The sequence below is a fragment of the Grus americana genome, chromosome 15 (assembly GCF_028858705.1).
Source record: "Grus americana isolate bGruAme1 chromosome 15, bGruAme1.mat, whole genome shotgun sequence".
NCBI classification, from domain to species: domain Eukaryota; kingdom Metazoa; phylum Chordata; class Aves; order Gruiformes; family Gruidae; genus Grus; species Grus americana.
This window is the reverse complement of record NC_072866.1, coordinates 2,087,912-2,113,770: the sequence shown is the minus strand read 5'-3', so window position 1 is coordinate 2,113,770 and position 25,859 is coordinate 2,087,912. Positions and strand designations below refer to the sequence as shown.

Here is a 25,859-nt window from a genome sequence, read left to right as displayed (position 1 = left end):
GCAGCACAGAGGAAACAATAGTGACACAATCTGTAAAGGGGAAGGGGCAGTGAAGATACTTTTCCAGAGCAGGGAGAGCCATGAAGGTAATTTGCACTTTGTATGCTTTGGAGGATAAAATAGAATTGCCAAAGGAGGCAGAGAAGAAAAAGGGACCTGTTTTTACTGATTGACACTGGGCTCTTAAAACTTGTAAGCTCTTTGGTACCATAACTGCCTGACTTTGTTCTGTAGAACGATTTGACATTGTCAGTTTTTAAGAACTAAATATCCCTCATCATGCTGCTTGTGATCTGTATTCCTTGGGGGAAGCTGAATCTTTGAGTTCAGCTTTGTAAGGTGGTGGATAGTAGGCAGAAGCAGAGTTTGTACAGTAGCCAAGCACAAAGCTCCTTTCACAATCCAATTTTGATCATAATCCACACCCTGCAGGAGTCCTTGTCTGGATAAGGCAGAGGACATGCTGAAACAGTGTTTTCTATACTTAGGGATGTTGCCTCCCTAGCATCTTCACGAAGTTCTCTAAGGATGGACATGATGAAATTACAGTCCCTGCCAGAGCCTGTAACTGTGTACATAGATTTAAGAGATGCTAAACCACAGAAGCCAGTGACATTCCCTGATGAGAAACAAAGGTAAATTCTGGCTTTATCGTTAGTGAGAAGTAAGTAACAAAAAGTAGGAAACTGAAACCTTCTCTCTACATCTCACACTTGTGAAATATAAATTTATAAGTGTTTTCTTCTTGCACATCTTTGTGACCATAGCAGGAAGGCATAGCCCCTATCAGAGCACAGACATATTCTCAGGAGAGAATAACTTGTCTCAGAACAAGTAAATGTGTGGGGATGCAGGCTGCAGAGAAAGGACGTGCAAATCATCCAGGAATAACATTTAGAAAGTTTCCATCTATAAAGGAGTGGGCAGTGACTGCAAATCAATGCTTGGAGCTGTCTGAATTGGGCTAGCATTTTGACAGCACTGTGTACAAAACGGTCATCCTTGACTACATTCCTGGCAAGAAACCGTAGGTGCTGATTTCTGCCTCCTGTGTGATAGGAGGGCCTTATATAGTCAGTTACAGGAGGCCAAATTCTTCTGAATCTGCAACAGATTCTGGCAAACATGTCCTTTCTCCTAGAGCTAATGGTGTCTGAGGTAGCTGTTTGCTCCCTTTCTCAGGATGTATATTTGCTGCAGCAAGGGGTTGAAAAGTCACCAGAAGAAACCTTGTAGTTAATAAACAGCTAATAGTTATTAAATGACTAACACATCTTGATGTAGTTGCTTAAATTTTTTTGCTAGAATAATAGTGTTAAGAACTATCCATAACACCTGGAGATCTTCCCTGAAAGTATCTCCCTTTTTGTAATGGTTCTAAACTTGCGTCCTAGAGAAGTGATGAAAAGCCAACACCCAGTTGGGACAGAGTTAACTAATATGGTCTAATTTGCTTCATAGCGCAAGTGACAGCTCTGCTGAAGAAGAAGAGGCTATGACAACTAAGGACCAAGCAGAAAAGAGAATGTAAGAGTCTTTACCAGGACCCTAGTTCAGATGATACAATGTTGATTTTTTTCCTGAAACTAGAATAATTGCCCTAACAGTGATTAGAGTGAGAGCTCACGTACTGAGATATCTTCATTCCTGGTCTTCACAAAAAAAAAAGCCCAGTAATGAAAGTGCTTCAGTCTGGCACCAGGAGATCACTTTTCTGTTGCACAGTGAAGGTACTGAAGCTAGAAAACAGTTGTTGGTGCTTGAGGCACTATAGCACCTTGCTCCTGTACAGCTGCATGGAAAAGGCTCAAAAGACAAATGGAGTATACCCAGGTGGCTGGGAAACCTGACTCTTTCTCCAGACGTGTTTGAGTGATGTGAAAACTGTTTTTAAATGACTCGGAACCAAACTCTGAAAAGGTTGTAGGGAGTTGACTCAGACAAACCTTTATTTTTAGAAATAATAAAATAGGCTAGAATGGATGTTGATTTAAAGAGAATATTGAATACATTGTGTGGGCAGGGATGCTCTCAATTCTCCTTAATTGGGGAGGAAGGAAGGGGGGAAATGGGAGAGTGTGTGATGGATGGAATCCTGAACTGTAAATTCGTCAATAGGCACAGATGCCAGCCTCTTCCTGTTGCTAAACTCAGGGCTTGATTCATACTCATAGGTTGTTAGACACCTGTTTAATGTGAAGCAGATACGTCAAGCTTTAAACATCTTCCTGCATTTATGCTCTGGATTACATTTAGATGTCTGATGCATGTAAGTTCACGTTACAGCAGTGCAGAGGACAAGCAGAACATTTCTAGTGTTGTCAGCCAATTACTCTTTTTTGAATAGTTTGAAAGAATACATGGTTTGACAAGGAATGGAGCCTGAACACTCAATATAATTTAAAACATCTAATACAAAGCCAGCATAAAGCAGGGGCAGGATGCTGCTTGGGGAGCTCTCACTGGCACTGATGCAAACGCAGAAGTTGCATCAGTGTAAATTTGGAGTGATGGAGAGCAGAGCTTAGATTTTGATTTATTTTAATGTTGCTAAAGAACATACGCAAATGAAATGCCTGGGAAATGTTATTCAGTTCTGTTTCTAAATAAGAAAGACTCATAGTCTCAGCAGGGCAAGATTCTGATCTCATTCATGAGGGGTCAATGCCAATTTCACTCTTATCTGAATGGGCTTATTAATCAGGGCTACATATTCTGTAGTACAAGATACCTACATATTAGGGCCTTGGAGGATTACTTGTCGTGATCTCCAGGCACTTAGCCTAGAAAATAGGTTGTTGGTTAATCCCTGGAGTGCTTAGGTAGTCGGTGCCATCTCTAGCACTATACCACAAGGCTGCTCTCCAATACATGGAGCTCTCCTAAAATTACCACTACTTAGGCATACTCCTTAGTAGTCTAGCCATCAATGTTAAATATTGATTTGATGGTTCTGGATATGATGGCAGGAGAAGTGAGATCCTTAAGGATATAGAATACTCTCCATTGGATTTTTCTTTGTTCTGAGAAGCATAGGTTTAGATAAGTACAGTAATATGATGCTGTGTACTCATACACACAACCTAACATCATCATTGATATCCAATTCAATCTGTTACTCAGTCCATGTACTTTTCAGCTACCACTAAAATGAAGTATATTTGCTCATAATCTCCAGGTGAGCTACAAATTGATAGTAAACTTCCTGTAGCAGATGATTTGGGAGACTCATCATTGAACAGAACTGCAAGACAGAATAACTGTATCTGCCCCTTATGTCATGATGGGATACTTCACAACAGAATACTATCACAATATTGTGGTTGCTGACAGTTCATCAGCCTCACTAACTTGGAGGAGACATGGATGAAATGAAGTCAAACACTCAAAAATCCTAAGAATTATTACAAGAACTTTTCTTCTGTATGTATTTGAATCCTAACCCCTGTATCCAAAGGGGACAAAGATCTGTAGACTCTAATTTCTGTGACGTTACATTTGTTCAGGGCTCTTCTAGTAGGTGTTTGTTGTACCTGAAATGCAGAAGAGGTAAGTAAATTGTCAGTAAGATCGGTGTCATGTTCTGTCACTGTAGTGTTTTATGTATTGCCTGTGTGCTGGTGCTGCTATTATAAATAGCTATTGTTTGTGTAGATGCCCAGTCCTTGTTTTCAGCTGTTGCTCATATCAGAAGTTCCTTAGAGTTTGAATCTATTCATATAATGCTTTATCTTGATTAAATCACTTTTGTTTTATTTGCAGGAGGAATTGCTCAGGAAAAAGCCTGCTACTGCAACAACTCCATACAGCCCGAAAAGAAGCCTCAGAGCTTCTTTGTAAAACATCTACCCAGGCTGAAAAACTTGAAGATGTAAAACAGGATCCAGAAAGTCTGGAAGAGATAGGTTCCTCTAAAATCAGTCAAAACCAATATTTTAAGGTGAGGCAAGAGACAAATAAGGTGATTCCCAGGACACTGATGAGATTGAAATCAGAGAAAAGAAATACCCCCTTGCCCAGCCATGGGGCCAATGGAGCTGGCATAGAAAAAGAAAACAAAACGGAAGCTGAGAAGGTTCAACATTCAGAAAATGCTCCAGAGTCTCCTCTAACTACAACAGAATTGCCAAGGTATCACACAAGAAAGCCAGTGGTTTTGATTATGGCTTATCTAATTGTCTAAGATTAAAGAACATTACTTATCCCGTCTGTAAGTTGGAGCAAAAGGATGTGCCTGGTTTTGTTACCTAGGAAGACAGCCAAGCCTGGCCACTACTGCTTAAAGTTTGAGGCAGCCAGACTTAGTTTCAGATCAGAGAACTGGCCTGAGATTAGACATGCTGTGGTACTTCTAACATAGTAAATTTAGCCATTTTCTTTAGTTTTTATTTTGTGTACGAGGAGGATAACATGGTATTGATCTCCTTCATGAAGAACAGCACTGAGATTTACTAAACATAGCATCATAGAAGATAGGTCTGGAAGGGTCTGTCTCCCTGTACCAATATAGAGTGAGGTGAAATCTAATCTTTTCCTGGCAGATCTTTATATCAATGGTGAGGATTCCTTGACTCCCCAGGTAGTACATTTTGCTACTTAATTATCCTTACAGTTGTAAAGCTTTTCCTTAAGTCTAATTTAAATTATTCTAGCTCCAATTTAAGCTTATTTCTTGTGTTCCCAGGAGGTGTGGAAAATGGTTTATTCCATTTCTCAGCATAAAAAGCCTTTTACGAATTGGAAGATGATCATGTCTCCTCTCGTAGCTTTTTTCCCCCCAAAGCAAACACTTCTGACTCTGACAAAGAAGAGTGCAAGAGCTTAGAGGGACAAAGTATACCTTATATGAGAACAGCTTATACAACAGGAATATCTTGGAAAGCTAAAAAAAAAAAAAATGGTATCGGCTGAGGAAATAGCAGAGTTATTTGGGGCTCTGCCTCGTTGGGCTTAATGTAGTGTGTTCTGCATAAGGTCTAATTTTAAAGTGAAATCGGGTGGTTGCCTTATGTACCTGCCCAGCTATTTGGGAGAGTCCCATTATCTTGACTTTTCAAAGGTTATATTCTGCCTGCTATTTTCAGAGTGAAATTTAACATTTTGACTTTGACATATGAGCCCTTTAAAGAATTAGAATCTGCCTGCTCCAGAGACTATTACTTTTTCAGTGTTAAACAGTTGCCTACCCTGCCACTTCGACACTTCAGCTACTGTGTACTTGGTTTAAATGGCAGATGGTCGGTTGCAGGTTCTTTTCTCTATGGGATTCCTGACATTAAAGCTTGTTGCTTCCATCAGTTCTATAAAAGTCCATTTTGTCTACCTTTTAGCTTGCAGATAGATGGCAGACCATGGCTCGACAAGAATCTAGGTTATTTATTGTTGCTGAATAATAGCTCACAATGATTTTAATGAATTTCAGGTTTCTTTCTTGCTATTCTAATTATTGTTGGGGTGCCTGAGGCTTGAAGAGTTCAGATGAAATTGAACTTAATATCTGCCACGGAAATGGCAGATTAAATCTTTCTGCAGACATCAAAATATAGAAAGATGGAAGGCCTTGGTTTGGGGGGAAAATTGTCACTGTATTATAGCAGATGGGAAAGGAAACAGAGTTAGACTAAGAGTTTTGGTGTGGAGATGGGGAGTGAAACATCACAAACACGCCTCTGCTTAATGGAGTTCCGGTCTCCAAATAGATTGTCACCACTTAGCAGAGGTTCGAGGTCTGCTCCTTTTCTTCGTTATTTTTGAGAGATGATTTCATCCAATGACAAGTTCTTGTGTCCCCCCACAAACACCACAAGCGCTTTCTAAATCTATTTTAGCCTTTCGTGTCATGATTCACCCTCAAGTGTGTGGTATAAATATAAGAAAAAAGAAATGCAAACAGATGAACAAGAGTGCTTTTTCTCCCAAGTGAAAAGCTTAAGCGAAGCAGAATCTGTATATTTTTCAGGACAGAAGAAAGTAAGAGAGAGCTATCCCAAAAGGAAGAACAGATGAAAGAGACACACAGGAGACACAGATTCCAGGAGCAGCTGGAGAGATTGCAGCCTCAGCAGTCAGTAACTGGAAAGCAGCCCATGGCAGAGAAAACCCCCGTTTTGTTCCACATGGTTAGTAGTTCGGTGTAGGACTGTCCCTTTCAGAATGGTTTCCTGGCCGAGTGCAAGTGTGATCCTAGAACCAAGAAGTAATTTTCATTGCATTATTTAAAATCTGTTTATTACGGAGCACCATTACCTGATGAGATGAGCAATCCTACAGCTCTTGTCATGCTAATAATATTTTTCTCATCTTTCCTGTATGGGGGTGCTGCCCACCAGGCTTGACATGTCAGGGTGTGGCAGGAGTCCTGGCTTGCTGAACTCAGAGGGCTCAGTGTCATCTACTTCATAGGAGCCAGACTTTTACACATGATTTTTCATAACTATTTAGAAAAAGTAAAATATTTTTACTGACATACTTCTAAAGCAAAGCCTATGCTGAGTCCTGTCTGGTTGTCTGCCCCTAGCAGCTTTATATCTCAGTTTTGTGCATAGATTTGGAGGATTGTGGGTTTAGTAATAGGTTTTGCTTTTGGCTGATGTCCTGATTAAGGGACTATGAAATTATCCTATTTTTTTCCCGGAGCCTAAAATATGGCTCAGAGGACAGGGCTGTTTTTTCTTCTGAGAATATTAGTATATGTAGTTCTAATTTGTCCTTGCACTGGTTTCACTGAACATGAGGCCAGCTGAGAAGGTAAGAGGAATGAGAAAGTCCAGAATTTGTCCATGAGTCCACCATAATGATTTATTTGTGCTAATAGCAATAATAAAGCTCTTCTGTCAGAAGAAGAGCTGTCAACAAAAGTTGAAAGACCTTACAGCCCTAACCTGGGGATGGACCGTTCAGGTTGGTTTGTAAGCAATTGACTAGTGTACTTCTGCAGATTAAAAGCTCTTTTTAATGTTGGATTAATAACTGCTGAGAAATACAGGACTAACAAACTGACAGCTGAATTTCCCTCTATCAGCCTGCTCTGGCGAGCACAGCAAACTGCACAGAGCTCTGTTTTGAAGGTTGCAAAGGCTGTGAATCTAGTCTTCAGATTTTCTCAGTCTGCTGGGAGGTACCACCAAATTCCAGTTAGCCCTTATTATGATGCAGGCATTTACTTGCTCATCAGAAATAGATGAGCTTGCTAACTCATTCCTGACAGTGCACCAAGTGATTGCTGAATTGTTCTGTATCTTGGTAATTTCCCATATTTGCTGTGCTGAAGCCAATAAAATGAAGATAACGGCTTGGTAATGTGGTTTGTCTTGAGTACAGCTCAGGGTATATCTACACTGTAGCCTTGCTGTAACTGAATCACAGTGTAAATATGCGATGGTTTTAATGGTATTACTACTCATGGCAGCATGGATGTTGGCATAAGCCAACCAGCCCAGGACTTACTCTGCTTCTGATGCTTGTAGAAACAGCTAACTGGTACCTAAACTGACAGCCTGTTTGAGGGAAACCTTCCAGAACTTATGAGGTGCTGTAGGTAGAAACGAAATCACCACAAGCCATGCTGTGTTCTGTGTGAAACTTTGCCCATAGTTCTTCTTTGGAAATAGTCATTATTAAAATTAAGAGTGAAAAATGTATCAGCATCATCTATCAAACACAGTCATTTATAAGATTACTTGAAATTCATCTTGACAGCAGCATTTTTTCTTTGAATTAGAACAGGTTTTTCTTTTCTTTCTTTTTTTCTTTGCTGCACATAGGAAGGCAGAAAAACTTGGATGTTTTGACATTTAAAACTAAAGAAGCTGTAATTTGGCAGCTGTGTCTCTCAGTGAAAATATCTAATATCTATATATAAACATGTATATTCAAAGAACAAGCCACAGTGTTTGACAGAATAGCACACTTCCAAATTTGTTTTTTAAGTCCTTTGTTTTGGCAATGATAGATGTTCAGATCTGGAACACTTGTCATAGTTTCCAGAATTTCTCTGACCATTTATAATGTACATAAATAATTGAATAATAATCAGAGGGAAAGTTTAGAAACTCTGCAATTACCGTAGCTGAGGTGCTGGGAAAGAAACGCAAAAGAAATTTAAAAAGCTGCATTAGGGTTACATTAGAGTTCTTGTCTAAAATTTAAAAGCAGTGAAATTCAGATTTAATGCTGCTGTCTTTTTTTTTTTCTTTTTTCTTTTTTTTTCCTTAGCCTAGTTCAGTCAAACTCTGTACTTGTGCTTCCTACAGAGTGAAGCTTAATATAAATGAGAATCAGGTTTGGGAAGAACACTTTCAAAACAGTGCACGTGACTTAGGAGACTAAGAACTAACTTTCAGAGGTACCTGAGCATCTAAAGAGGCGGCTGATATCCAGTGGTATTTTCAAGCATGCAAGTACGAAGTTCCCCTGGAAATCAGTGGGTTCATTCTAAGAATTCTGCCTGTTGACTCTGTGTCTTTAGTTATCTGAACATTTTTGCAATCTGGTCCACTTCTTCTTTTCAAAAATCCATGGAAGAACATGATTTAAAAAAAAAAAATTCTGCTCCCCTCCACCACCCAAACATTCAGTGAAACTTAAGACTGGCATGAGCTGATCTCTTCTGAAAATGGGCCCCTTAACCACATTTTAACCTTTGGATCTAATTCAGAACCGATTTAAGCATCTACAGTTCTTCTGAAAGCCAGCAGAGCGGTGATGTGTTCCCTTCTGTAAGGTCAGGCTGAATTAATAGTTTAGAGTAACATGCATAGCATTTGTTTCAGTACTTGAGCAGAGTAAGTGTTATTGACAAGGGAGACAGAGACGGAATGCTGTGCAGTGTGTAAAACTGTTAAGTGGAGGATGTTAAATGAAATGGGTTTGATCTGTCATTCATCTTGTGTATTATGATAGAGTAACTTAGTACTGATGTTGATTTCCATATTACATTCCCATTAGATGGGACCCGGATAATAGTTGTTACTTTTGCCAGGCTTGTATCTGAGTTTTATGTCAGGGAGCAGCACAAACAGGTTACTCTGTAAGGGAAGACAAGCCAGGAGCTGCAGGTGACAGCAAGGCAGACAGGGGCAGAGACCTCACCAGCAAGGAGTGCAGTCCCACAGGACCCAAACAAGAAAAGCGGAGCAGGTCCAGTGAAGGTATCCAGTTGGCAAGGCTGTGGTAACGAGGTAGGACCAAGATCAAGGCCAGAAAGTCAAGTCCGGGCCAGAACTGGGTTCAGTGACAGTACACAGGGTCAGCCAGCACCCTGGTGATCACCCAGGAAGTTTGTAGTGATGAAGCAGGTCTCAGATCAAGCCACAAAGTCAAATCAGTTAGTTAAGGGCAGGGTTCAGATGAATGACGTATGTGGTCAGGCAGAGGTAGAGCTGCAGTGTAGCTCAGTCAAGGAGCAAGGGCAAGTGTCTTGGCTTAAATGCAGCTCCCAAGCGAAGGGGGAAGGGCCCAGCAGAGGCTGCACACAGGTCTTTCCACAGTACTCTCATCTGAAATTACACACCTGAGCTTGTGTCAGAACTGGCCTTGAACACAGGCAGCTGAACTACTGCAGGAGGTGGTGCTCGTGGCCCTGATACTTTACATCCAGCTAGGAATTAATTTAACAGTAAATAGCATTTAGCTTTTATTAAGCTCTATGATTGGAACAAAATAGGTGTTTTCGACAGGCTTCAGCTTGATTCTCTCTTTACCTTTATTGTGATATGGCAGAACAAGATAATGTAGTTTGAAAGCTATTAGGAACCACCTTGTTACCTGTACCTTATAAACACTATTTTATCTACCTTGTACAGCCAAACTGTTTGGAAGATGAATGTGTTGACTCATACTGAGGCATCTAATTTTTCTTGGCTACACAATCACTTTGGCTAACCTTGTATTAGTAATTATATTACCATGACCATCATCTCGTTGCAGCTTAGCCTTACAGCTGGCTTACAAAACAAAAATATTCAGGCATGCAACCGAGTCAGTCTAGCTTAACAAATATATAATGCAGATACTTTCTTTTCTATTTTGAAAATGTAGACTCTATAACCTTTCTGTGAAAATTGGTAGGATTTTATATTAATATACCATTGACTCAGCTTACTGATGTCAGGTAAAAATCTCAATAAAAATATTTTCTGCTTGCATTCCCACAAAGCTAAAATTAACAATATACGGTGGTCAAAACCTTCCTTGCCCTTTTATGGCCTTATTCTCTCTTTGATCTGATACCAATTCTATAGGAAAATCCCTGACAAAATTCCTGGGTACCATGAAGAGTAGTGCTGAAGCATTGTCTGTTCAGTTACTGAGACAGCCACCCTGCATTAGCACAGTGTGACTGAAAGTAGAGATTGATTTCCAAAATTTGTAGAAATATTTTCAGTTCAATTACTGGTCCTATATGGTTTTTTATGTAGTAGATGCCTTGATCTGCACAGTTGTCAGTGAAATGCTTTTGATTCTTTACCTGTCTTACTAAAATAGGTGTCTGTGATTTCCATTACTATTGCATGGGTGTCTGGATCTTTTTAAGGCAGCAGAGCTGGCATCAACATTGGAAATTGCCTTTTTCTTACATCTTACCTGAGCACAAAGGGTTGTTCAAGGACATTGCCTGTGGATCCCAGGATCTTGGGTGTCTCACCAACTCTGTTGTAAAGCTGCTTACATGAATGCACTTGGGTGATGTCCTAAACAGTATTTAAAAACTCTCCATTTTTATTGCTGTGTGGAAAATGTGTAAAGGAAAAGAACTGTAAGAAAGTGAAATTCATGTCTCAGTAGAAAGAACATACAAGGGCCTGATCCACCAGTTATGAAAAGAATAGGTTTTGTGCTAGTTCTGCACAGAAATGTCAATTTTTCTCCAACAAAGTGGTGCAATATACATATTTGGAGAAGTTGAGGAAAACTGTTCAGTCTTATTTCAGTTATAATGATCTTGTGACACAGTAACTGAATTTTTCTATATCTGTATCACTCTAAAACTGATCTCATGAACATAAATCACCCTGTGACCAAATGTTTTGGTTTCACCAAACCAAAGCAACCACTACATTTGCACCTGTGTGAATGTAACTGAACCCAGCACTTAGCTCTTACTATTATTTTACTATAACTAAAAAAAAAAAATTAATTGTAAAAATTGGAAAGTACTTCCTATACTAAATCTTTTTCTGGCATCAGAGCTGAATTTGGCTTCACCGTAGGTCTTCACACTCTCTTGGATTGACTCTGCCGGGTCGTGGCCAGCAGCGATGTGCCAAACAGCCAGCAGATGGCCCCTGAATTCCTCCCTTTTTTTTTTTTTTTTTACCGTGAGGTATTTAATGAGTTCCTGTAACAAGATTAAAATCTCTTGTACTTAATGAACCTGCTGCCTCAACTCAAGAAAGGCTTAAAAATAAACTAAGGCAATTAGAGATGCAGTTAAATTTAGCATGCAGAAACAGAAGGCCAAGATTCCTATTTGTACCACCAGGCCAGCACACAGGATTCAGAATAGCATGGAAGTTCCCAAGAAAATGTTTTTCTAGCATAGGCGACTTAGCTGGCAGACAGCCTGTGTTTCTGGCCTCCTCTTCATCTTCCCACTTGGTACCAGCGAAAGCAAATGGAGGGGGGGATTTGTTGGCACAGTACTTCATGCTTATGTTGAGTTTAGCTGGTTTATGGTCTCCTGGGCTGTAGTCAGCAAGCCGGAAGAGCTGAGGCTGCTCCTCCTTCTGCCATGGCCCAGGATGGCACAGATCTATCCTAAGGAATTGCCTTAATAGGCAAAGCGGAGAATCTAGGCCTTAAATGTCTCTGTTATAAACAACTTTCTTTACACAGGCAGAGTCTGCTTGCTTGCTCTCCGTGTTCTCCGAGTAAGAGATGTTATGGAAGTGTGTGCTTTGGTACTCATAGGGCACAGATTAAAGCAAGCCAGGAACTTTACAGCCTGATGACTGTTCTCAGTAGTTCTGCTCATACAACCAGAGCAGTTAAAAAATGACATACAGTAATCCTGCTTTAAAAATCTATTGTCTGCTTCAGTAAGTTTCTCAGCCAAATTGCTGCCTTTATGCTTAGAACCAGGAAACTCACCTTCTGTGCTGAATGCAACAGGACCACCAAAAGCCGTAGGGAACCTTCCATTTAAACTTCTGGGTGGAGACCCAGTCTGACAGTTTCACAGGGGCTCCTACCTTTGTCCATTGCACTTCCCAGCTATGGAATGAATTGAAGTCAGGTCTTTATGAAGAAATGGCTGCTTTCAGTGCTGTTTCTCTGATTGGAGTTTGAAATGGCCCCAGGAAAATGTGAAATATTTAATCCTTTATATTCCTTGGCATATCTTGGAAGTGATTAAAATGAGTTTAGGCTTATTCTTGAATATACTTATGCACGATCTTGACAGATGGGAACATTCGTTGCTGTTGCTTAAGGGAAAGGTTAATATAAGTAAAAAGACTATAGTTTCCAGAATTACATGCATGAACTTGCTGCCAGTAGAGGTCCTAAATACTCCTCCATTCACATTAGCAGGATGGTTCAGATTAAACTTGGAGAGAAGACAATAATGTAAAATGTCCATGGGCTAAATTCTATTTCTCATTTAGAAGAGGGTGGGAGGACAGAAAACCATTTCTGTACCTTTTGTCTCTTTGGGTCTTGCTCTTTGACAGGTCCTGTGTTTGTTGTCAGAAGGAATAGCTACCATAAGTTTGCAATGCATATGAACAAGTGCCAGTCACGTTTAATTGTATAGAGAAATACTTTCTGCCATGCATCTCTTCCTTGGAATCAGAATTGACTTCACAACTCCTGGCCTTACCTCAGGGCTGTGATCAGTGATGCTATTTGTAGATGAAAGAAGGCTGAATCTATCCCTCTGTTTTTCGAAGGGGCTGTAGAGGCTTGTCTGACACAGCCACGCTACCGTTAAGAGCTGTGTAATTTAAACTGTATTTCTAGTTTTTCTCATGCCTTCTTGTTTAGCATTGACTTAGGCTGGACTACAGTTCCAATTCTTAACACATGCAACTTGTAAACGCATTATTACACAAATAATAATCATGGAAGCATTATTCTTAGTGGCAGGGAATGGAATTCAATGCTTTAGCCGAGATTATGGAGTAGAAGTATCACACAGTTATTTTTATTTTAAAAACATAGAGCTCCGGCCAGCTCTGTGCCAAGCACCTGGACTTCCCACAAGCTTCAGTGGACATTGTAAGCACTTAGCAGTTCTCCAAATCACAAACCCCCTATATTTACTGCCTTGGAGAATTCACGGGTCTGAAGGGTTATCTGCATAGTATTTTGCAGCTGGTGACAAGATCACAGAGACTGTATGACAAACTGGACAGAATCCATTCCTAAACTGGAAGCTGATAGTTTGAAAAGCAAGCCACTGGAGCTCTGGTGAAACTTCCTGATAAAGCAGCTGAGCATACTTTGCTCCCCCACACTTTTTTTTTCTTTTCCTGGGGGATTTCCATAGAGTATCAGGGGAAATACATGAAAAGATAAATAGATTAAAGACTAGAAAAAATAAGGCTTTACCCAAGTTGATAAGTATATGGTGAATCTCCTGGAGTATCAAACTAGAGCCAGTTCAATAAGTATTTAAAGCCAGCTAGGCGCATGTGCCAAATACCAGCCGAGATTTCAGATGGCTGAGGACCAATTCCATGCTCTGCACAGCATTTCAAAGTGACTGTGTACAATTTTGTTCCGTGCTGTGCGTCTGGAAATCGTGGCACATTTTATTTGTGAGGCACTTCTTTGAAATCATTTGAAGAACAACGCTATGGAAGATAGAGATGCTACTGTTTGGGTTTTAGAGGCCTCAATACTGTTTCAGGAGTGTAAAGAAAGGGAACAGAGATGAATTTTGAAAGTTTCTTGATAATCTTACACTCTTCAGAGTGTTTTACAGGCTTTTGATAATTAATCCAGCTGAACAGGGACTAGGATAAGGAAATATTATCCTCACTTCACAGTTTCATGGAGAAATACTCTATTCTAGAGCCAGGACTGAGGCACAAGTTCCTGATTCCCAGTCTTGTGCTCACATGAAATGTGTAAGTAATTAAACTTCTTTTACTTCTTTCAGCTGCTTCTCATTAACAAGGAGTATAAACTCATTAGAGGAGGAACTTTTTGTTACATGTGCTCAGAACACCAGCACAATGAGGGTATGAATCCTTCTAAGCCTCTCTAAGTGTTACTGTAGTGTAAACACCAATCATGGAAAAGGCACTTCTCATTTTTAATGATTATGTCTCAGAAAGCAAACAAAATCAAACAGGATTCAATGTTACTTTGGTTTAAATTTTAGTGCAGTTTTCAGAGAAGTTCTTTGTTTACCTGAGGAGTTGAGCCTTTGTCAGAAAATTTTCCCACTTCTAAAAAATAAAGAAGAAATTATATGTAAACCAGCTGCTTGTTACCTGTTATTTGAATGGTTTTTAGCTCCCCTCAGACTTGTTAAATGGCCTCAATTTACACAGTTTTTCCTGAACATATTTGGGTGAAAATACTCATTTTCAAATGCTTTTAGTTAGTTAACGTGCTTCACAACCACAGGAACATTCTGTAGAATTATGTTGGAATTGATCCTTAGTCATCTGAAGGCTAGGCTGGAATTTGACACGTGCTCCTAGCTGGCTTTAAATACTAATTAGAACATTCTATGTCCTAATGAAGTAATTTCAGAGCAATTTTATCAAGGAAGTCATCGTTGCTTTAACCATGCTTGCCTACCAGTGCTGACTGATAGATATTCTTGTTTCATTCATAGTATTCTGGTCTAGTGAACTCAGACTGACTAGAAAGATATTGTCCAAAAAAGAACATTAGCTGGTTGTGTAAGACTTTCTAATAATAATAATGTTCCAGGACAGGACAAAGCAAGGACACACTAGCGTATGCAAGAGAGACAGTGTGGCAGGGGCAGTGCTGTGTGCTCACATTAGGAGTACCAGCAGGAGAAGCAGAAGTGAGCAGGTTAGGACAGGGAGCAAAATGTTTGATGCTGTGGAGTTGTCCTTTTCACTGCAAATAGCGGAATAAATGTATGTTAAATTTTGGGCCAAAAATACTTCCTGCCTGTGTGAACCTGAGTGATCTGCTAAAGTATTCTATGGGCCAGATCATTGACTCATGGGAGAGGGGTTATGCTTATCTTTTCTAGCACAGATGAGCCATTAACTCTAGTGAGGCAGTTGAGAATTCCCTTAATGCAGGCTAAAGCAGAAGTGGCATAGAACAGTGTAATTCACACTACATCACATCTCTCTGTTATCTTCATTTGTGTTGAGAGGGATTAGGGATAGGATGAAGAAGGATTTTTGTAGAACACTGACTGTCCTGAACCAGAAATGTAACTGATCCTAGCTATCCTTAACTGTCTGCCATGTTGTTGTGACTACTTTAAATTGCCCTCGGGGTTGACCATGCTTGACTGGCAGCAACATGAAAAGGTATAAAAGTGAATTTTGCTGTCCTTGGTTCCTGTGCTGAGCAGAGCTCAGTTCCTTTCTGTGCGTCACAGCTGAACTGCACTCCTATATTCAGTAATTTCTGGTGATGAGCTGACGTTTCTCTTTGACACTTTGCCCTCTTTAAGCTCCAGCTGTCCAATTTAACACACTCGTGCTGCCAGAGATGGAAAAGTGGTTTCTTCTGAATCAGGAGGGGTTATAGCCTTCATGCCCAAGACTAAGAATAACTGTCCAGAACAAGAAGATAACTTTCAGCAAAGAAATTGTCTTTTTTTTTTTTTTTTTAACTTAACTTCACATGATATGTAATGTCCTAACTGAATCAGAGAACTACAGAGTTCATAGCAAATAATGCTTCCATTACACAGCTCTCTGAATTCCTGCAGTCTTGCTTTGGCAGAGTTATCTGCTTTGGAGGATCATAACTCCTCCATTTTAGCAATCTGAAGCTCAGCTCAGATCAGAAAATTTCACTAACATCTTGCCACCGTCGTATTTCTCAGATCCATAACCTCAGAAAGCCATTGGTGCTGTAGGGAGTGAATCTACTACAAAAATGCATTAACAGAAAAACGATTCAGACCATTAACATCAATTGTACTCTCCTTTGTTACTCAATGTTGCCTTCCTAATTACAGTATGTTCTGCCAGTTGCATGCAGGAAATGCAGCTACTTTCCTTGTCCTTATCCATTGCTCCCACTTTGGAATGATAAAGCAGTTCTTTGGATGGTTTCAGGGTTTATTCCATGATTTAATGTGGAATTTCAAATAATCTAACAGATGGCATTGTCATCATTTTTCCTTCCCCACAGAATGAAAATGAACAAACACTTGACATTTCCAATATGTCTTCATCTAATGCAAGAATTTTTAGAAGCCATGAAAGACTGTTATCTGCTTTGCCTTAGATGGACAGAATTGCTCAATGTGCCCTAACTGTCTCCTCTCCTACATTAGCAACATGACTGCATGGAAAATAGATATACAACCGCATAATCAACATGCTTGCATTTTGTACTGTGAACTCTGTCTATAATGAAGCATGAATGTGCAATGCAAGAGCTATTTCAGCATAAGAGTGTAGAATTTTCATTAGCGAAATTAGCTAGGGCTGCTAAAGTACCTAGAAATCAGCTCACATTTACAAACGTAAAGCAGATGCATCATTTGGCAAAAGATTTCTGCAGTCAGTAACTTGCCATTCATCAGGGATTGCCTCTTAAATCTGTGATCCAAGCTAGGGTGCAGATGACATAGAAGGATAAATTTAGATGTGGCTGAAAACAGTTATTTTGATTAAGCCTCCAGCCAATGAGAGTAAGATTCCTCCTGTTCCTCCCCTTCCTGCTCACCCCCTCCAGTAGAGGAGAAGACTGTGTGAGTATAACTTATCTTCATTTTACATCCAGTGGATGTTTTGATTTAGCTCTTGCTGTTGTAGGGCCTGCTTAACATGGTGGATAGTGGTTTTTGATTGCATATGATACCTTGCATCTGTTTAGTTATTATTGGAAAAGGTGCTAGAAGGGAAATATTGAAGTCTTGTTTACCTGCAAAAGACAGACCATATGTGTAACAAAAAAAGTGATTCTCCCTGAGCTATCCTTCCCCTGGGAGAAACCCTCAGACTGAATGAGCTGCTTATGCTGGGAAATACTAACTGCTTTCTTGGGTTGATGTGATGAAATGAACTTTCCAAACGTGTCATGTGGTATGCTTCCTAAACAGCAGTTGACAGCAACTGCTCTCACTTGCCATCAGCCTTGTACCTAGGTGGAAACCAGCAGCAGAGTTATTGCCTGGCCCTCTTGGCTCCTGAGGTGCTACTCAGTCGTTCCAGCCTCTAACAGGTTTGATAATGTCTCCCAGTTTTAGGGCAACGGAGCTGTTTATCCAATCTAGTATGCAGGTGTAGTAAAAGCAATGCCAAGTAGTCTTTTAAAAAAACATCAGCAAAAGCATCATTTAACCAATTAGAGATGTTTTATTAGAAACAAAATGATGGTAATCTTGGCTGACAAATTTACACTGAGTGTAACTTCAGCGCCGCTGTAGCTGAAGGCTAGAATATACGGGTATCCTTAAGTTGTCTTGCGATTCCTTTTTCCTAATTTCTTTTTTGGTGTGGATTTGAGGTGAAGTTATTCCTTAGCTGCTTAGTGTGGTTAGTGCTTCTACTTGCACTGTTGTTGTGTTAGAAAGATGGTCAAAATGAGGAGTGGAGGGGTGGTTAGAAAATTGAGCTTGAAGGGCTGTAAGTTGCAATATTGTAAACTGTAATTGCAAAATAAAATAGCAAGCACTTTGGAAATAGGAAATTTTATCTTATTTACTCTATGGTAATTGTTGGCACTTGACTACAATCAGCTCTAAGCCTGTCTGTGATTGACAGCACAATTCTAGCCAGAGCAATCAAAACTAGCGCAGCATTTGAGTAATTTTAGTCTTTTTATAATCTAATACTGTCACAAATAAAAGCCAGTGTAACATGTAGGCAAATTGAACTCTCTACATAGGTAGACTAGGGTAAATTGGGCAATGCTGTGGGAAGGCATGCTAAGAAAGCACTGAATGTATCTTACTTCAGCAATTCTTGCCCCAAATTAAATAGGATTAGTTCCTTTTTTTTTTTTTATTAGCCTTAATATTTCTGAAATTAGTTAAGTTGTTCTATGTCTATATTCTTGTTGGGCTAAGGAGGCTGGTAGAGGGAGGAGAGGGAAGGACCAACATTGATCAAAACCTCACTCATTCTCAGAAAGAACTTTAATAAGTAAAATTCTTAGCTGATCTTGGTCAGAAAACCTGTTGAGCCCTCTCCTGCTGCTGGGCCAAGCAAATTTGGAATAGTTGGAAATTTCCTGCTGATGCATTAGTAGATGCTGGTTTAATCTTTAGCTCTTGAGTTCCCTCCTGTCATTGATCCCCACACCCTTGTTGAAAGAGAAAGAAAGAATCATTTCTCCAATATAGGATGTAGAAGGGAGGTCATCTTTTCCTGGAAGTCTCCAAGTTTCTTTTAAGGCCTCTTCCTTGAAGAATTACAGTGGTAGGGTCAAAGCCCTGATCAATTCTGTTAGCTCCCCAGGACTACAGTAACATCAGTAATGCAGATCTGCAGCATCAGAGACTTTTGCATGACTATTTTTCCCTTTACTACAAATTGCAATTTTTATTTGGTACTTGTAAACAGTGCTGTGTCTGTGGCAAATATTTTGGCACCAAAACACTGGATGATGTGATAGAGCTGCTTGGGGCTTTTTATTAGTATAATTTTTTTAAAACCGTTTTAAGGAATTGTCTATTTTGAGGACAGACACAAAAGTCAAGCTACATTAACTTGTCAAGTGGATTAGTCATTAAACACCTTCGTGGACATTTTAATTCAGAATTAAAGAGGCTTTAATTGGATTTAAGCTTACTTTGCTTCCAAAGTAAATTCAGGTAAATCAAATTAAGGTTAATTCAGTGTAAAGGCATGGGCAGACATCCTTGTTAAGGGCTACCTGGAGCAAATGAAAATATAACTGCTCAGCTGCTCCTCAACACCCTCCTGTTCCTATTGAGTTCCTGTGGTGTTCCACAGCTCAGCTTGCAGAATGGGGTGCTCTCTCATACTACGGTAGGTAATTTCAGATTAATTCTGCTCACCTTAATTAGCAGTTTAGTCTGTCAGCTGATTGCATTGACATGTACAGGAAATGCAGCCATGTTGCACTGTGCTGACTGTGCAGTGGGGAGTTGATGCTCTATCAAGTAGCTTGGAAACCTTAACTCCATAAACAGCTCCAGCTATTTTCAACATGAATGTGTGTCCAGGCCTGTAGAATATATGCACTCAGGATTTCTTGGGGAGGGACCCTGCAGGTCCTTATTAAAGGTTCATAACTGTTGAGGAGCAATACTCCTATTTCTTTATATATATAAAAATATATATATATGTTTATGTATACTGGAGAATCTTTGCAATTTTAGGGACCAGCTTCTTAATTTACAAAAGAAATGTCGAGGCAGCAAATTGAATATAGATGGGAATGACAAGCTGGTTAATAATTACAGCTGCGGCTACTGCATCTTTGGAAGAACAAAAGAGATCCCATAAACTATAATCTCACAGTTCAAGCTTGAGGCTGTTTCTTAAAGAACAGGTCTCTTAAAGGAGAGGGAATTTGCATCCTAAATAATCAAGCTTCAGTACTAAAGTGAAGAAAGGAGATGAGTTCGCTTAAATGTAGCATCATCTATAAATGACGTATGTTAGACAAAGCAGAAAATAATGAAAGTTTTGACACTTCTGTCAGGCTGGTTTTGAGACATTTCACTGATTTTTAAAAAAATAACAACAACACTGACTCTTAAAGAATACGGAATAAATTTGATCACGCTGTTCCCAGCTGGGACCAGGTAATCTTCCATTCACCAAGCAGTATTTGACTAAATGAAGACCCAGGTGACATCTCTCCAAGAAAAACTGAAGTGCTCCAGAAGGTGTCACTGATATAATGACCTAGCTTTTATGGCTCATGCTTCCTCCTTGATAAATGCTTGCTAGATATTAATTGCCCCTCCTGTGATGGCAATGAACGTAATTCATTCACGATGATGAATACAGTTCCAGTAATCCACATGACTTCCATTTCCATACTTTTTTTCCGACAGGAAGCCTCTTATTTGCCAGATATTGACACGTTGCCTAGACCACACAGTGTGAAAAACGAGGTGCTGCTTATGACCATTTGTCTGTCAAGTTGTGGCCAAGTAGCTACAGATCGGTGCGGGGGGCAGGTGCTGAGAGCAGCCAATATCTACCAGGCCCTTGTGACGTGGCTTCTCTCTCTGGTGAGTACGTGCTGTGACAGTGCACAAAAGAAAGTTCTTCATGATTAAGGCTGTGTTTTGCCCTCCAATGAGTATATAATCATTCTTGAAATCTCCTTCTTCCAACAGCTACAAAAAAACCCCCCACCAAACAAAAAACAGTGGCTGAACAAAGGGGAAATATATTCTAACTCACCTTAAAGTCAGTGAATAGAAATCTTGCTGAAGTCAGTGAGAGCTGGATTGTGCCTGTAGTTTACGAAGAACAGAGCACAGCAAGTAAAAAATTTTTGAGCCGGACTCACAGTAGTCAAAAGTGACTCCTGGAAGTAGTGGGTTAAGTATTATACTTTGTTCTTGGCAAAAGAAGCAGACAGACACAGGTTCTTATTTCTTACCACTTGTTCTAATTATGAATAGATAGTTTCTGATAGTTGAGAGGACTATAAACAAGTGGTGGTCTCCTTCATCTTAATTGCCCTTTGGATCGCATATTTTTCTCCTCTAAAGAAACCACCTTTTCCTCACGCTTCTCATTCATCCAGTATTAGCCTTTCCCTCTAGGGAAAACAGGCAATGCATATTTTTCCTCCCCACCCTGCACGTTGGCTTCATTCTTTTCCCTGGTTAAAGACATTGGCATACCAATACCAATCCATGCACTCAAGGTAGATTTCGCCCTGAGTGGCCAGCCTGCACAAGGCTTTCAAATCACTTAAACTCCACTTAAACGGTATTAATTGTTAATGATGTTCACACTCCATTAAAACATTGCTACCATTCTTTAATGTTAGTTCAATGCTAATGCAAATTGCCACTTGAACAGCCCCCGAGTCTGAATCTTCCATTCAGAAACTAGTTAGCTCATGACCAGCTGCAGTGTGAGCTTTATTCCCTTGTGTTATTCCCATTAAAAAAAAAAAAAAAAAAAAAAGACCTCTGACTTGTAGCAGCTATCTCCAAGCCTGAAAGGGTATCTAAGCTTCCAGGGCTCAGTGTCACCCTACTGATACTGTAGGGTCAAATGTTGTGATGGACTTTGTGCCCGATAGAAACTGGGGTAAAATCCACCAGTTTATTTCACACAGCTGTTAGATAGCAATGAAAAAGTCAACATTTCTTTAATTTAAAAAAGTAGAAAGGTTGAGACATTTTTAGACCAAATTCTCATCTGGTCATAATCTATGTAATTCCACTGATACGCTGGCTTCCTGGCTTGTGTAAATCAGTATATCGTTATTGATTTCATTGGAGAAATGCTGATTTCTACTAGTTGAGAACACGATCCTCCCGATGCGAGCATTCCCCAGTGGCAGAGTGCTACAGAATTTCCCATGTGAAACCAGTGTTTGAAGCAGTCAAGGACTTGGGAGTGATACAGCTGACCTATGCAACAGTTTGAAAATCCACTCAGGCCCTGCGTTCAGAACATATTTCTAAAGGTGTTTATCTCACTGTAAATAGTTTTGATTTATATAAGCAGTAAATAACAGAGCTGTTAATCCATCTAGAGATCATGGCGATGGTATAAACCATGAGAACAAGGCTTAGCGGTTTCTGTATTCACCAGAATCCTGGGAAGGAATTACAGTCCTGTAATTCAAACTTGCCTGTCTCTTCATCTAGTGTGTGATCTGGTTTGGGTACCTCTGCCTCATATGGCTGCTATTCCTTTCTCATGGCTTTGCTGGTTGCCCGTTTCTGACTTTCCCATCGCCTTTCGCCCTCTTTCACTTGCTACCCAGGTTTCAGGATGCTTTGCAGCACTACAGTGCCTTCCTGGTTTGTTTTCTACCCTGTAATAAAGTTTCTCATGTATTCTGTAGGATAAAGTGCATCATGTTTCAGCCTGACTTTGAGCAGCCTTATGAGTCAACGAGTGGTCTATCCTCTCTGGAACTAAACTGATATTCACAATGAAAGATGTCCAGTGTTCATCTTGGGCCTGGCAGAAGTAGCTTTTTACCCTCCTTGTTTTGGATCAGATATGTATATTGGAAAATAGAATATTTGCCTCCTGCACACATGTGCACACCAAAAAAATCATCAAAAAGAAATCACCTCAGTCTAACTAAGAGATGTATTCAGTGTATAGGGATTGACAGGGGTTTGGCTATTAGTGATCACTGATAGGGAAGACGAAGGTTTATTAAGGAAGCCTGCACTAGCTCCTCAGAATGGCATAATCACTTAGCATTGATTTTTTGAACTGAGATTGATCTCATTATCATTAATAAAGGCAGCACACGGTGCAACTGTGACAATAACATGCAGTGCAGTGTTGACAGGGACTCTGTTCTCATTTCTTGCTAGACGGGGGAACTAATGCAAGTTCTTGCTTTCACATAGTGAAACTGGTGGAAGTCAGAGCTTGTGAGTCCTCATTGAGAAAATAAATCCTATGACTTATCAAAACCTACATGTTATTCCTATTTAATTTGGTCTTTATTGATTTTTCTAGTAGCTAAACCACAGCTAATCCACTAATCAAGCAAGAGTGCTCCCTGGATTATTGTACGTTATGGTGCTCTACTCAAAAGCAACAGAGCAAGATAAAGGGTTATTTTCAGTATCTAAATACAGCCATCTAAAAATGAAATTATGTTCAAATGGATTTACAGGTGCCTCCTGTGAAAATGAAAGGTGGACCCAAAGCTCCGTTTCAGGTGGTAGGGCTGCAGCAGGCCTGGCGAGAGGATGGCTTGGCCCTATATGCTTGTCTCATGCCAGCAGATGAGTCTTCAGCCCAGAACAGCACCAAGATCCAGAAGATAAAAGTGAGTAGCAGCATTTACACTTGCTAGTCGTCCGTAGGCAGTTACCACTGTTTTTTACTAAGGAGCAGGTTTGGATATGCCAATTCAAGCTCAAATTTCAGCAAGCCAGGCTACAGCAGTGTAAGTGCTGCTCTAAATTAGAATGGGGGAACAGCCCAGTACTGTGGGAACTGAAAGATTGCTTACAGCTAATTGTCATCTCAAGCTGTCCTCAGTTATGCTGAATTTAGATTATGTGCAGATGAGAAACCAACTCTCTATGGCATAGTCTTTTGTCTCTGCTGCTCATTAGCTGTTAATATATTTTCAGTGGCTGTAACCCCACAGTGCAGAAATTTGACTGCATTCAGAGGAGACGTATCTTTGGCATGTATTAAAGTGAAGAGTGTGGTCCATGAGAGGGAATGTTGTCTTGCTATTGGGTTCCCAGGAGTCAGGGCTCAGAGGCAGGACCTGAGACTCCGTTCCCTCAACTCTGGTAGACTACAGAGTCTGTGCTGTGTAATAAAATGCCAAGCTGAAAGGTCTAGCATGCAAGCTGTAAGCCTAACACATGTAGATGGCACGGTGTAATGTAGGGCATGATATGAGCTTGTGTCCTGAAAACAGCAGAGCAATGAAATAGCAGCTCTGGGCCCTAGTTTCTTGGCTCTTCGCAGAGCTAATACAATGCAGATTGGTACTCTGAGCATCTTGTTCTGTTTTCATTTTTGGAGACAGCTTGTTAGGTGTTATTGCTACTCTTGCCTGGTGTAAATACCTATCCTAGCTATGCAGTATAGTTGACTCTTGCTGGAAAATGTACCCAGGTATATCTGGGGAACAGCAATGCATGTGTACTTGAGATCTCCTGTGGGTCACTCGCTTGAGTAACTGTCCTGTTACTGAATAACCTTTGAGATGCTGGCCCTGTGTTCTGTTAAGAATAGCACGTTTCTCTCAGGGTGGCTCAAAGCCACGCTTGTGGCTTTAGTGAGCTGGTAGTGGATTTTCTACTCTATTTTTGCCAGCCTCGCCCCTGATAACGTTAACAGGAATGTGATGATATATGCGCTCGTTCCTGACGCTTCCTCTATGCTGAAAAGACCCCATAGGATGCAACAGCAGGTGGTCTTAGGGCGGCCTCTGAGTCACACCTGCTGGACGCTTCATGTGAAGTTTAAATGGAAGAGGAGGTGTAAACATGTTTTAAAAACATGCTTAAGCTTCCCCTACTCAGCTGCAGTAAGCATTCTTCACTTGCAGCTGCCTGCCTGTGAGCACTAAAGATTAAATTTCCCGTGATGTATCATAAAGCCTGGAGTATGACAGCTGTGGCTCCAGTGCTCCTGCAAGTAAATGATTGATGCTGGCAACAAATGTCATGATTAAAACACTACCAAAAAAACCCAACCCCAAAACAATAAGCAACCCTTCCGTTAGTGTTTGAGCACCTGTTTGCAGAAGCAGCAAGGTTAATGAGACTAAGCAGGCTGCTAGACTGGCTTAATGTTGATTTCTGCCTAAGGCAAGTATGGAGCGAAGAAAATGGAGGAACAGAGACTGACCTGCCTTCTGTACACTTGCCTTGCTGCTCTCTGCTGATTTTGGGTGAGGAATTGGTCAAAGCATCAAAATTATTGAGCACTGAGTATGCTCAAAATATGTACCCAGTGTTATGTAATTGAATGAACTTCTGAGGTTGTGGGCTCGGGCTGCTCTGAACGTTTGGTTGGAGCTGGGAAGGGTTGTGTCACAGGTTAGTGGAATGAGCCATACAGAGCTTCCAGTCTGCACAGAAATTGTAAATGCTATCCTGCTGCCCCATTTACAGTTACTGACACTGCTGTCGTGTTCAGCTAGTATGCACAGCAGTGAACATACAAGGCATTTGGACAGTGTTCCTCAAGCAAGACTACGTGTCTCATCAGAGGTTCTACCGTATGCCTCATTAGAGGTTCTACCGTATGTCTTTGTGGTAACAATGACTTTTGTCAATTTTGCTTTCCTGAGGCATTTATAAAGCTGCTGCACAGATCTAAGCTGATAGGAACAACAAAAGTCTTTCAGAAATGTCAGCTGCAGCACAGACAAGGAAAACAGCAGCGACTAGTCCTACCTCCCCATTCCTTCCCTTGAGCAGCTTCAACTATTGTTGGAGAGAAGCGTGGTAGATTTTACTCTTCACACTTAAGTCTTCAGTCTCTTGCTGTAGTGTTAATGTACAGTTCTTAAATGGTTGAATCAGATAACAGAATTCTGTTGTGGCACTTATTGGTTATTGTTTCAGTTGTCTCCTATGGGCACAAAGAGATCCACTTAGCAGGGCTTACCTTCAAAATTTGGCTGGGTTTCCAGGCGTTTTTGTTGCATCTATTTGCTATAAGAATGTGGGGAAATCTTAGTTACTTTTTTTGGATTATGTAAAAAAAGACATACCAAGTAGTGTAAATATTCACCAGAAGCATTATGACAAATTGATCTTTTAATGTTCTTAATGTGTAGAGTCCAGAGTTCATTTTCAGTACCAAAGCTGGGTACGTACAAGATTACACAACATGTTAGGTACAGATTTGTGCCTGCTTGATGCTAGGAGGGAAATGCCTGTCTTTCTCTGTGTATCTGTACTCATATCTCATAATAGCAGCAAAATGACAGTTATCCATGGATTTTCTTCAGATTGTAACACGAATATTTTTGCAGCAGACATTGAATTGCTAGTCTAAGAGCCTAAGGACTTATCTGTATCAACAAGGCAAGGTTTCACTTTCCCCCTTAACAGCTTGCCC

General features: G+C 40.3%; 1 protein-coding gene across 1 annotated transcript in view; it reads left to right on the top strand.

Annotated features, from left to right (window-relative positions):
* The window catches only part of DNAAF8 (dynein axonemal assembly factor 8), a 101,779-nt gene that overhangs the window by 9,830 nt on the left and 66,090 nt on the right, over positions 1-25,859 (top strand). Inside the window, exons 7-12 of the mRNA XM_054843237.1 lie at positions 489-635; positions 1,462-1,527; positions 3,763-4,131; positions 5,960-6,119; positions 20,156-20,335; positions 22,936-23,091. Of these exons, the coding sequence (XP_054699212.1) occupies positions 489-635; positions 1,462-1,527; positions 3,763-4,131; positions 5,960-6,119; positions 20,156-20,335; positions 22,936-23,091 (1,078 nt within the window). The remainder of the gene's footprint in view (positions 1-488; positions 636-1,461; positions 1,528-3,762; positions 4,132-5,959; positions 6,120-20,155; positions 20,336-22,935; positions 23,092-25,859) is intronic.